Source organism: Pleurodeles waltl, chromosome 8, assembly GCF_031143425.1.
Source record: "Pleurodeles waltl isolate 20211129_DDA chromosome 8, aPleWal1.hap1.20221129, whole genome shotgun sequence".
NCBI classification, from domain to species: Eukaryota; Metazoa; Chordata; class Amphibia; order Caudata; family Salamandridae; genus Pleurodeles; species Pleurodeles waltl.
Window position 1 is genome coordinate 1181974185 of NC_090447.1, and position 12968 is coordinate 1181987152.

The 12968-nt window shown below is 42.4% G+C and overlaps 1 protein-coding gene across 1 annotated transcript in view; it reads right to left on the reverse strand.

Annotated features, from left to right (window-relative positions):
• The window catches only part of DNAJC15 (DnaJ heat shock protein family (Hsp40) member C15), a 158271-nt gene that overhangs the window by 44565 nt on the left and 100738 nt on the right, over positions 1 to 12968 (reverse strand). The window contains exons 4-5 of the mRNA XM_069205420.1: positions 11657 to 11733; positions 212 to 282 (exon numbers count right to left, since the gene is read on the reverse strand). Coding sequence (XP_069061521.1) covers positions 212 to 282; positions 11657 to 11733 — 148 coding nt within the window. The remainder of the gene's footprint in view (positions 1 to 211; positions 283 to 11656; positions 11734 to 12968) is intronic.

Consider the following 12968-nt stretch of genomic DNA (forward strand, 5'->3'; position numbering starts at 1 on the left):
TTTGTGGGGCTCCACAGTAGCGTTTTCGGTATCCAATGAAAAATAAGAAATAAATATATTTGTCAGTTAGGAGGCGGTTGGCTTGTCGAAAATGGCCCTCTTTCTGCAAAACTTTAAATGGAGACTACAGGTAACAGTCGATAATGCAATGTTACAAGCGGGTAATTAAAAACGTGCTCTTTTAAACTCGGTCAACGTCTGTGAAAATTACCTTTATCCGGGTGATTTAAAATCATCATTTTTCTGTGCGCTGCTTTCATCTTCGCTCTGCTAGCAGAAGGGCTGTAATCATAAATACAAGAATTTGTGATTAATAATTCCAAACTCAACCTAACGGCTTTGACTTTTGCACACAGAAATAGATAGGCTGCCATCTTGTGGACTAAACACAAAACGTCATCTTAACAACAAAGAAATGGCACACTGGAAATCAGGCGTTTTAGGTTTGTTTTCAAAGTAGATTTGGAAATAAAAACACATTTTTGAAGGGTTGTCTTTCCTATCCTGAAATATGCGCAAAATATGCTTTTACTAACAAGTAAAACAACAAGAATCAGGAGACTGAAAGCATGAGGCAGGCATCTTCCTTTTCATTTAACTGAATGTGATTACTGGTACTGATTGTCACTATACACACACCAATGGCACTTCACTTTATAGCCGATAGGCCGAAAAACAGGCCTAACTTGTAATTCTTGGCTCCGACTTCCAGAACACGTAATTTAACCTAGATCACATCCACCAAGCAGGCCTACAGGACACAGTATGGACTAGATAGCTGAGCAGCAGGCAGGGTGCTTAACAGCTGAGAGATGAAGACAGAAACATGGTTGAGCCTCTAGCGTTCAACACGTTTTTCTTTCAAGATATTGCTAACTTGACAGAACAACACTCCACAGCAGCACAGAACATGCCCAGTTGCTAAGGAGTTAGGACGTGGGGCACTATCTTTGTCCATTTCTTCTACATTGTAGAAAAGTGCCGTTGTTGAGGCTATGGAGTCCAGTAATTTTGGGGAAAGATCTGACCTGTTGGCACCACGAACTGCTGACGGACTGCACGGATTAACAGTTCCGTTGGGGAAGGTAACTGTTCATGTGAAGGAGCGATTGAGTTTTTTAAAGCTGGGTGCTCCCCAACAAGCCAAATAGCCCACCATGAACAGACCCCGTTGGAGGGATACATTCAGATTTTTTTAATTTTGCTATAGCACCTGAAAGCGTGTACTGTTTAAAATACTTACCAGTAACTCCATTATTGAGTGTTTATTCTTCCTTGTTAAAATAAACGCCGAGGGGTGAGACCACATTCCATAGAGGTATTCCGTTGTCAATTACCTAAGCATTGCCTAGGCCCTCTGCCTCGCCTTTGTGACCTATTTGCTTACCCAGTGCTTTCAGGCAATGCTGAGCATCACTGGAAAAAAAGATTAAAAAGGGTGCAATGACGAAGCTGCTGTTGACCACCGCATCATTCCTTTGGCGTGTGCATGTCTGACCATGCATGCACACAACTGCGTGACAATAAGGGAGCAACATGGAAAGCACATGGGGAGGTTGGTGGGGGAAGCAGCACACAAGGAAGACAGGTAGAAAACACATGCACTCTCATGGACTACTGAAAGAAAAAGAACAAGCATTTGCAATTTGCGTTTGCTTGAGCTAGAGCCATCAGCATTGTAAACTCCTAATCGGACTTTTCTTGCCACATAAATTGAAAATGAAAATAAAACAGTTTCACATAACTAGCTGGACTTTTCTTGCCATATAAACTGAAAAGTAAAAGTTTCACATAAGTGAGCTGACGGCCGCCATCAGCACAAAGCAGACACACAAGGGAAAAAAAAGTTCACTCGTAGTGAAACCTATCTGGAAAAGTGCAATTATCCATGTAACCGGCAAAAGTGCAATTAACTATGTGATAGGGTCAATGTCATGCAAAGCGCTCAACTTCTTCCCAGCAAGATCACGCTGCGAAAAAAGGGAAAAAGTAGTCCAGACAACCAGACGGAAAACATGGAGCCTCGCATGTTTTCAGTACTTGGTTGCTGCGCTTGAGGAGGGCTAAGCACCGGAAAAGGCATGACTTATGCATGCCTTTCACTAATGAAAGCAAGCAGATTTTAAAAGTCAAGCCCACAAACCAATACTGATGTGCCATGGGCGTGGTTTGATGCCCAAAGAGAGATTACAACACGTAAAATAGCGCTTTGCCCTCACCCCTAAAAAGGTAGTTCCCTGAATGTGATTAGAAGAAGGAGATAAGTCATTCAATAAATGGATGATCTAGAAGCTTTCTGCAGAGGGGTCCCAAACACATGACGGGGAAGAAAAGCCCCTGAATAGGAAGCAAGCAAACAAGGGGGATAATGATAAGCAAGCAAACACATGCTAAGCAGGGGGTTGGTTCTAAGTCCTCTGTAAGTTTTTGGTACAGTCGACGAGAGACCTTTCACAAACACACCAGTAAAGGCTGTCTGTAGGTGAGACAAAAATACCACCTCCGGACTCACCCTCCTGACAGCCTGTGTAAGGACCACATACCAATGAGATATCCAGTACTATCGTCACTAAGCCCCAGCCTGCCAGGGCAGTAGAATTACCATTCAGTAAGTAAAGATTCAATTCTCAACCATTTCCTGGGTCCAGCCATTACAGAATGAGTAAAGCCAAAGATAACCCTGGGATGGGCAACCAGGTCACTTTAAATGTGGTATCACACAACCACACAGACACCAAACAGATTCAGCAGAATTGCGAATCATGCATTGCAGAAAAATATAACAACATCACAGTATTATACGTGACAACAGTGCAGAGAGAACTTCTGTTCCATAATCATCAGTTCTCAGTTGGGAATCATCAATGTTAAGAGCCCCGGTGCAAGCGTGGAAAACTGACCTCTAATATCCTGGCTGGGTAGCAAAAAAAATAAAATGATCCACAGCGAGGGTGCTGAGAGTCCCTCAAAGCCCTGGGTCCTACTGTGAATACACCAGCTGCACCCCAGATAGCTACAGTTCAGTCATCTTCCAACCCCTTGCATCAGAAGCTTTAATGTTTGACAACTGTGGTGCAAACTTCTCATCCAGAAGCTCTACAAATCTCAGAGACACAAAAAGGACATGGCACTAGTTCTAGACCCCTCTTAGTCTCGCGCTGGGGTGATACCATGCAGAACCTCATAAGCAGATGAAATGAGCAAACTAACCCATTGACTCACCGTGGGCATAATCAACAGGATACCTTACCAAGCTGGATTAAACTTCAGGAAGGTGAATCAGCAGAGCAAAGGGATGCCACTCACACCAAATAAATGAGCAATGCCCTCCACAGTAACAAAGGGCTTACTAACGCCTCTCCTCAGGAGTTCTGTGGTGCGGCACAAAGTCTATCCAAACAATCTGTTGCTCAAAGTGAAAATATGATGCGAGTAAGAGAACAAAGGAAGGGCCCAACCTGAAAAACCTTTCAAGAAAAATCCTAGGCGAAGGGGGCTTGCGAGGCAATGCACGTGACTCGCCCAGATTCCAAGCTAACTTGATCACAAAAACACCTTCAGGTTAGGAACTTAAGCCTTACATATTAGCTAAATAAAAGTTCAAACAAATAACTGCTAGGGATCACAGTACTGCGTAAAGGATGTAACACATAAGAACCTTTAAAAAAACCTCTGATTTAACTTTCAAACGCCTGAACCTCACTCACCACTGTAAATTTCAAAAGCCATGATCGTGGTTAAGTGAAGATAGTGAAAGTCAAACCCAAATTAAACCCAAGATAATGCTGAGTTCATCCCTAGACTTAAGGCGCACTCCACTAAAATAACACCCTTTCTGGAAAGAGGTTCAGTGATGTGGACAGGGGGAAACAGTAAATCGCCTGCAAGAGGCCTGTATGTCAATTGGTAGCTAGTATGTTGAAGAAGGGGTTAGATTAGATATTGTGCCAGCATTGTGATTTTTTTCTGGCTCGATCTACTCATTGGACGTCTTGTATCCTAAAATTGGATGATATCATGTTTTGGTTACTTCTCTTTGATGAGGGAGTAGTGGGAATAGATTAATTTATTTGTCCTTGACAATCTAGAATTTTTCCAATTTCATTCATATGAATTAGCAACTGAACTTGCTGTACCAGCTGGTGTCATATACTAGATTTTGACACTTTGGGCACAATGGTGAGCTCAGAATTTAGAAGTCTGGGGTTGGGCTCATTTTGCACACTATCAGCATAACGCAAAAAATACCCGTGGTGAAATACTGAACAAAAAGTGTCTGTCTGTAATGTCAGTCACACTGATTTAAAGGATGCTAGTCTTCACCCACCTGAGGATGAAATGCTTAATCACTGGGGCCCTCCACACAAGAACTCCACAAATGGTGTCGGAGAAGGCTACAACCCTCAAATACTGGGAAGCTCTTAAGGTGTTCAAAAAACGCTGGAAGGGGTCCTCCGTAAGGTTAGATGGGGGTGTAAAAATGAAAACGAATGCAGAGGGAACAAAAACTACTACAACTACCTCCTGGTACACCTACAAACATTGTATTAGTTCCCCTAGTGGGCAGAGGGGTATAATTCGATCCAGTCTAGGTGGTCACCAGGTTTCTGCCTGAATTGTAGCCTCGAAGAGAGGTGTAGATTTATCAGATCCAAGGTCCAATCTATTACTACAAATTATCAAAAGAAACAAACAAATTATACAACCAGTTTTGGCTGAGTATATGCTGGAATTCACTGGTGTCTGAACCTGTATAGATCTAGACTATTCATGGGGATCTCAAAGCAAGGTCTTGACATTTTTTGTTGTTTAAAAAACTGACGTCTCATATTACCATTATGGTAGAAAATCCTCAGAGGACCTCAATATCTATAAAGAGGTGCTCCTACTGCAGACATACTTATGGCATGTCTGCTTAGTTTTCTGCAGAATTGGCTGATGTTCCAAAGCGACTGAACAAATGTAGATTTTCTCCATCTCACTCTATACATTTCTGATACTTGTTCCATCATGTTTGTACAAATAAAATGCGTTTTTCTCATACTCTCTGGATGTACTAACAAGTGTCCAACTTGATCAAAGAACTGACTTCAGAGCTTCAGCATAAACATCTGTTATGAATGTTCTTTGGGGGGGATTACTTGTCTTGGACTGTCAGATCGTTCATGTGAGCTCCCCCGCGTTACATCAAGGAGCTTGGGTGTACGGACTGAGTAGTAGGGAGCCTACATATCAGGACACATACAATTTACGTGATAAGACATATAACAATCGCAAAGATGGTCCTGCAGTGCTGGATATTGGCTCCACTAGTGTGCTACACAGTGAAGGTGACACGTGGATACTACACGCACACGCTCATGCAGTAAGAAAATGTGTTTACGAAAGCAAGAAACTGTTTTATTCATCTCCATTATAGTCGAAAATGTAGTCTGCATAAACTATATATCAAATTTCCAGCTGTCAGCATTTACGATCAATGAAGAAAGGCACATGCACGTTGGAGGTGCCATAGCTAGTGAACCAAACTCAAAGTATAAATACCTCAAAGTTCAACGACCTTGGGAGCACAAACTGGGGTCAGTGTAGCCTATTAGATGATTAAGTGAGGTAAATCTGGAGGATTATGGCACGCTGTCATGCAGCATGAAGAGTTATAAAGGGGTTGATGTTGACTCTGGTGTATAGGCAGGGAGAAGTCTGTGTTGTTCACACCACTGGGCCCTAGTACCATTTGGGAAGCAGAGCAGACGATCTCTAAAAGTCCAGGCAGTCAATATGAAGGGAGCACACTGCCCATAGGTCATGTGTGATGTCAAATAGGCAACAGTGTCCCATCTGATGGTAGGATATGTAGTCCCTTTGTGTGTACAATCTCGTAATAAATGAAAAATTCAGGAGGCTACGTAAACCTGACAGTATCTCCTATATTGGGGGTTATGATTCAAAGTGCAGCATATCATTCAAAGGTAGCAGTGGTCTAAATATCTCCAACAACTTCTTAAAAATGTTGAATTTGGCTCAATCCTTGATACCTTATCCAAATTTTACAGAATGATTCGTGAGGCAGATTGTAGCAGACCTGTCATCCTAACTGAAAGACACAAAAGTTCTCACCCTGCTTAAGAACATTGAATTTCATATACACAGACATTGCGTGATAGGACTAGATGCTGAATCCTTGTGTACATGTATTCCGCAGGATGAAACTCTCAGCACAGTAAGGGACTAAGGTGGTCATTATGAACATGGCGGTGTGGCCCGCCATGCCAGCGGTGGCAGTAAATTCCGCCAGCCGGCATGGCAGGCCACACCGCCACATAATGAACCGATGGAGGGCCGCCATAGGCGGCCCTCACTCATCACCAGGCTGCCTCTGTCAGGCAGCCTGGCAGAAGTCGGCATCATCATCCGACAAGGCAGCGGTGCTGCCCCTCCAATAATGATCCCTCAGGCATCAGCAGTTCCCTGGTGGGGAAATGCTGGCGGAAGGGGTGCACCGGGGCACCCCTGGGGGCCCCTGCACTGCCCATGCAGTTGGCCCATGCAGTTGGCATGGGCAGTGCAGGGGCCCCTGTGCAGTGCCCCATCGCGCAGGTCACTGCCCGATTTACATGAAGTGATGGCGGGTGTAGCTGCACCCGCCGCAGCTCCATGTGGAGCCGCCGTCAATGTCCCGGCCAGGCATTCCTGTGGGCCAGCGGGCGTGTTCATAATGAGGGCCAAAGTATGCGCACCACCAAATTTTGTGATGAAATGCACCACATTTGCCATCAAAGAGAACAACAGGGACGACATATGCCATCAGCAGTTGAGATAAAGACACCCATGGGACAAGTGCTGGGTGTGCTAAGCAGAGCTGAGGTGTGACACCAATTGGATGTGGGTAAGCATACCCCTGAAACCAACTTCTGCCAGCTAATTTGGGTTGTATTTTTTTTTAGGAGGGGATGGGAGGAGAGTGTTTGGCGAGGAGGTGTTGTCCACTTGACACCTTCACTGTGTGGTACACTAGTGAGCCCCGGTCCCACAATTGTAAGGCCGTACAATTCACTAGACGATTTTCATATGTTTAGACACATGAATTGTGCGTTTTTCTCCTGATGTATATAGGTCCAGGTGCCAGTGAATTCCAGCATATCCTCATCCTTCTATAGTTGCATACTCTATTAGATTATTTTGATAATTTGTATTTGCAGATTGGATTTTGATCCTGGTAAATAGCCCACATCTCTCATTTGAAGGTACAGTTCAGGCAGGAACATGTTGACTACCTTGACTCTGTCACATGAAACCCTATTTTGTATTTTTAGTTCACTGAGGATAATAATACAAAGTTTATTGGTGTACCAGGTGGTAGTTTTAACAGTTTCCCCCCTCATTTTCATTTCAAACCCAACCACCCTCACTGAGAAACCCTTACAGTTTCTCTTTAACACTTCAAAGGCTCCCCTTTATTTGAGCGTTCTAGCCCACACCAATACTGTTGTTAGTTGGTGTGTGGAGGCGCCCTGTGATGAAGCATGCCACCCTAGGGTGGGCTGAGGGCTAGCGTCCTTTAAACCAACGAGACTGACATATTACAGACAGGCTCGGCTCTTGTTCATTAATTGAGCATGAACACTTTTTGTGTTATATAGATATAATTAGAAGGCTGTGCTCTGAGATCTTGCAACCCTACACATTCCACTGTTTGTGTGTATATTGACAATACTAGCAATCATGTGTCTTCTGATATACTCTGCAAAACTGGAAGATACAGAGGTATGCATGCTTCCACCCCTGAGATGCTAAAGGATGGAGACATATGTGGAATGCCACTGGTACCTTAATGCTGCCAAAACATGCAGTCGACCTTCTCTGTTTTGATTAAGCAGCCTTCTCTGATGGTAAATACATCTTGCTTTTAAGATGCAACTTCCTGTTTTGTTGTCTTTTCCAAAAGATCTTATAAATCCACTGTTGCTGCTGATCTCTTAAATAGATCTTCAACTTCACTCTTGGGAACTTCTTTCTATTGGGTTGATTAATTTTCTTTAGTTTTTCACTGGCAAGAGAACCAATAAAACCAAAAACCTTAGGAGTAGAAGAGCAAGTTTTTTTGCTGCACTTAAGGGGAACGACCCCTCAACATGAGCAATAAAGCTATTTGCAAGGACAGGTCACAACGGTAGCCATGACCAGCAAAAAAAAATTGGTCCATTGGAAGAAGGCCCAAGAGCTGGTATTCCCAAAGCCTTGTGATGAGACCATAAGTAGATACTCTGCATGCACTTGGACCTGCAACTCCTACCATGCATTTTGCAGCCAACACCTGATAAGCAAAGTCCAGTCTATTATGAGAACACTTTTTGGTCCTCCGCTCAAGAGTATTACAACCATTGAGTTTTCACATGCTGGGACAAGGGCAGAAAGAAATTAGCAGAAGAGAGACATGGTGTCTTCTGAAAGCTCTCTTGTTTACCTCCTTTATGGGAACCAGTAGGAAGCAGGCACTTGAATAATTTCTGAGTCCTCCTCTAAAAGCACCTGCTGATGACTGTAAACCTCTTAGAAACCAATAGATTATGGGCTAAGAAGGAATACTGCTGAAAATGCTATCATACAGTAAGGTGCAGCCATCTTGCAAGTTCTGTCCATCTGCATTGCCATATGAAACATCCATAATTTCAACTTTTTATATTTGTAGAATACCTGAGCGTTCATTAAGATCCACAGTTGCAAAACCTCACAAATCAACAGCTCCTCTTATCTAAGATTGGCTGAGATTTCCTCCTTGAAGTGTCACTGGTTACAGTACCACAGTTGCTTGACCTAAAAAATCAACGCCTCCACTTACCTAAGATCAGCTTACATTCCCTACTTGAAGTTTCACTGGTTATTGTACCACCACTAAGTCTACTGTATTACGCGCTTTGAACAGCCACAATTTATTGCTTCCAGTCTGTGAGTCATTGTGTTGAACAAAAAACAGACAATTCTAAAATGTTTGTTTCACAAGAATAACAAACTCAAAACAAGTCTTTTCAGTATCCCCCATTTAAGCCACATTTGGTCCCAAACATATCTCACACTCAACTCCAAGCATGAAGAAGGCACCATGTACAATACAATGGCTAATGTGCACCCACAAAAGCTGGGCCCCATCACTAGTGATATCAGTCTTGGAATTGATTATGAATGTTATCATGAAATAATTGAGCTCCCTGTGTGAGATTACAATCAGCAAAAACTAGAACCATCTTCATGAATACTGACACTGCAGGGATCTGATAAGACATCTACAAACGCTCTAAGAGTTTCAGATACTGAAACTAGGATCAGTAACCTTCCGGATACCAGCAAACCTCAAAGCACCATGGAAAATATACAGGAAGCCAAGAAATACAATAAATAGAAAGGGAAGACCTAGAAAACCACAAAAATGAGGACTATCACCATTTTTAATCTGCTGCGAGAAGCTCAAATGGATAGCAACCTTTGGCTTTAAGGCTTCACTCATGTGGCTGAGAGGAAATTAATGCATAAAGAACATTCAACATCCCTGAACACCACAAGAGTTGAAACATGTCCTTCCTAAACAAGATAAAGCTGAAGCTGTCACAAACAGCATGGGCCCCTATATATCACTTCTGTATGACGTTAAGGGCCTCATTATGAGTGTGGCAGTCCGAGAGCCGCCAAACTTGTGTCAACAGCTGGACCGCCGCACTCTGGACAGTCAATCCGCCCAATTACAACCCTGGCGGGCAGACCCACCAGGGGACCACTGTCCCCACCGGGAACATGGTTCCCGACGTGGTGACACTGGTCTGACTCGAACTCAGCCAGGGCAGCTCTGAACTCAGCACCACCTGGCTGATTCCAACTCCCCTAACTGCCAGCCTTATCATGGCGGTTTCACATGGCACTGGCAGTGCAGGGGCCCCCCTGCCTAGCAACATCGGAATGCGCACTGTCTGCTTTACTGACAGTGCGCATTAGACAGCGTGCATTCTGAAGGTGCTGGCCACCCCCTCTGTGCTAAGGGAGCACAGTGCTATCTAGTAGCACTGTTTCCACTGGCCTCACCTGTGGGAATGTTCTATTACAATGTTTCCGCCAGTCAGAGCGGAGGAAACATTGTAGTAGGGTGGGGGGGATGCCACCGTCCTTCTCACGGGTTTGGTGATCATGCGTTGGGACTGCCAAACTTGTAATGAGGCTGTAAATCTTTATATCAAACTGAAAATGATTTTCTTCCCTAATTTCCAAATACCAGTCATCAAGCATTGCAATGCTTTTCATCTTTTGATGCACCTTCCCTTCTGACACAAATGTCTCTCAGCTATGTCCCACAGCCCATCCCTATCACGGTAGTTTCTATTACTTGGTGTGAACACATGTTATTGCAGTTATTCACCACAGGATACTATTGTGTGCTGTATAATAAAACAAGGCCCTGGATAGAAAATCCAAGACAAGAAAAACTGCTCTTTTTTGTGGTAGTTTGCCGGTACTCTTGGGAGACTCAACGATGAAATCACTTAGTTTTACTCTATAAGACTACTTTTACACACACAATGGGTTTTGTACACATATGACTGATTACTGTTTTAGCACTATTATGTGTTCACTAACATTTTTCCACCAGGATGTCTTGAGAAAGCACATAAGAAAAATACCGAGTCATAAAAAGGGTGCAATATCTGTGATCAGATAACTTGAGCTGGTTAAGTGACATGGCAGGGTGGAAAAATAATTATTAGACTGAAATTTGGCAGCCTTCAGTAAATAATAAGAACCTGTCCCGTTCAAAATGAGCTTGGAGGCGGCAATCTATGAAAATGCCACTATGTTTTATATTATCCTTAGGAAGAAGCGTGGATTATTTGGACGCCCGTGGTTAGGCGGAAATATGTAGATAGCTCAACTGGATGAAAATGTGTCCTGTGTTGATATATTTTGTGAGAGGCACCTAAAAATAAATGGACTGTGCACGCCACCTGTTTTTGGGGTATTGGCAACAGTAAATACCAACCGGGAATATGACACGCTAACCCAATTTATTCACAGGGCAGCAAAGGTTAGTGACTAAATCTGAAAACCCAACCAGAGGTCTACCCAAAAATGACTGAGGGTTCCTGTACCAAAAGCTCTAGTTTCCATTTTAGTGGTTTATCACAGCACAGGAGATGTTGCCACTTAGCCAGAATAAATCCGTAGGATCAAAATACTTAGAATAGATTTTCAAGTGTTGACACAGTATGAAGGGTTGGATTTTATCAAAGGGTATTTTCCAGGGATCAATGAAAATGATGCAGGAGATTATATTTGTGTGTGAATACTACGTTTTCTTTCGCCTTTATCTTGTTTTACTCATTTTTATTAGTTTCTTTGAACTACATATAGCAGCCCATTTTTTTAAATAAAAATCTTGTACATAATTTGTGCCAGAAAGACGTGATAAGGAAGTATTTTTGTACAATAGCTCGACCTAGATCATCGATGTATTTTCTTTAGATACAAGTTCCTCTTTTATTTGGACAAGAGTGCAAACGATACAGGAAAGTAAAGCTAAATATAGTGCCACCATTGTGCTGGGCCGTTTCTTTATTGTTACGAAAAAGCAGAACATACAATTCACTGTACAAAAAAACTGGACCTAAGATCCTACCTTATGCCTAAGATAAGACTTGCTTCTCGTCTATTCATTTTCTGTTCGAATCCTCCTTTATAGTACGATGAAAGATTCTGAATGGGAAACAAAAATAACCACAGAAAAGAATTCACTTTCAATTTCAAAAACTTTTTTTTTTTTTTTTTAAATCATCAGTTTTTAGTGTCAAACTTCCAAAATTTCAGACTTCTCAAAAGCTACATGATTTCTGCAAGTCTGCCCCTTTCCAGGTCCAGGTCTGGCTATCCACAGCTTTTCTATCTGGAAATCCAAATCACAAATTCTTCAAAAAAGTAAATTAAGAACAGGTCATTAACTGGCTTTCGTGTTTTTCATCGTCTGCCATTGCTTGGATGAGCTGTTCACCATGGTGTTGTCATTCTGTGAATGGTTGCATGTCCCAAGTGTTCCCATTAGGTTTTGGTGATGGGCATCAAGCAGACCTTTTATTAGTTTGCACATGCAACGTGGCCAGTACTTTGTAATTGACAGCCTGAGTATCTTTTTAATGTATGTAATCTGATGACCTGATAACATTTTAATTGCTGACTTATGCCTTGTTTAGGAAGTGCTATTCACCAACTGACCGTCCACATTCTTTTGTCTTACTCTGCTGTCATGATAACATGTATGGTACTTTTGTTCACTAAGTAAAGCAGTGCACACAGGCTTTCGTAAAGGTGCAACATAAGTACGGTCCATTTGTCAAAACTATCAATTATGCAGTATTTTACTGCGCATGTAGTTTAAGTTTGCCACGTACACTGCAAAGTTGATCTGATAGCTCCTTTTCACAATTCTATTCTTTGTAGGCACTGGTTAACTTTGATAATAAAGACTTTTCAGCAAAGGGCTCCTTCTCTTAGCTTCCATATTTATTTAGAAGATGATGCTCTATTGTGATCAGGTCTAGGGCAGCTGTCCCAAAGCACACAAAGTCTTCCAAGTGATACCAAGTACTTTCCCTATCAAAAACTTCAGGTCTGCTGCCTTTGTCAATGCTTGTTTGTTCGCATGCTATTCAAATAGTGCAGATATCATGTTATTTCAGCTTATAAGTGTCCATTGTACAGACATAATGTGACTCAAAATGTACATTTAATTTAACATATTTGCTAAAAAAAAAAACATGTATTAATTCAGTGATAATGGCCGGGTATCACGTTGAACACACAGCTCAGCATACTCAACCAGAGATCATTCAGTCAAGCCACTTGCAGGTTGTTTTTATTTAATCAGCTACACTGGGGTGTGTGACCACTGGTAGACAGTTGTTTTCTTTCAACTTTGTCCCATGATGCGACACTGT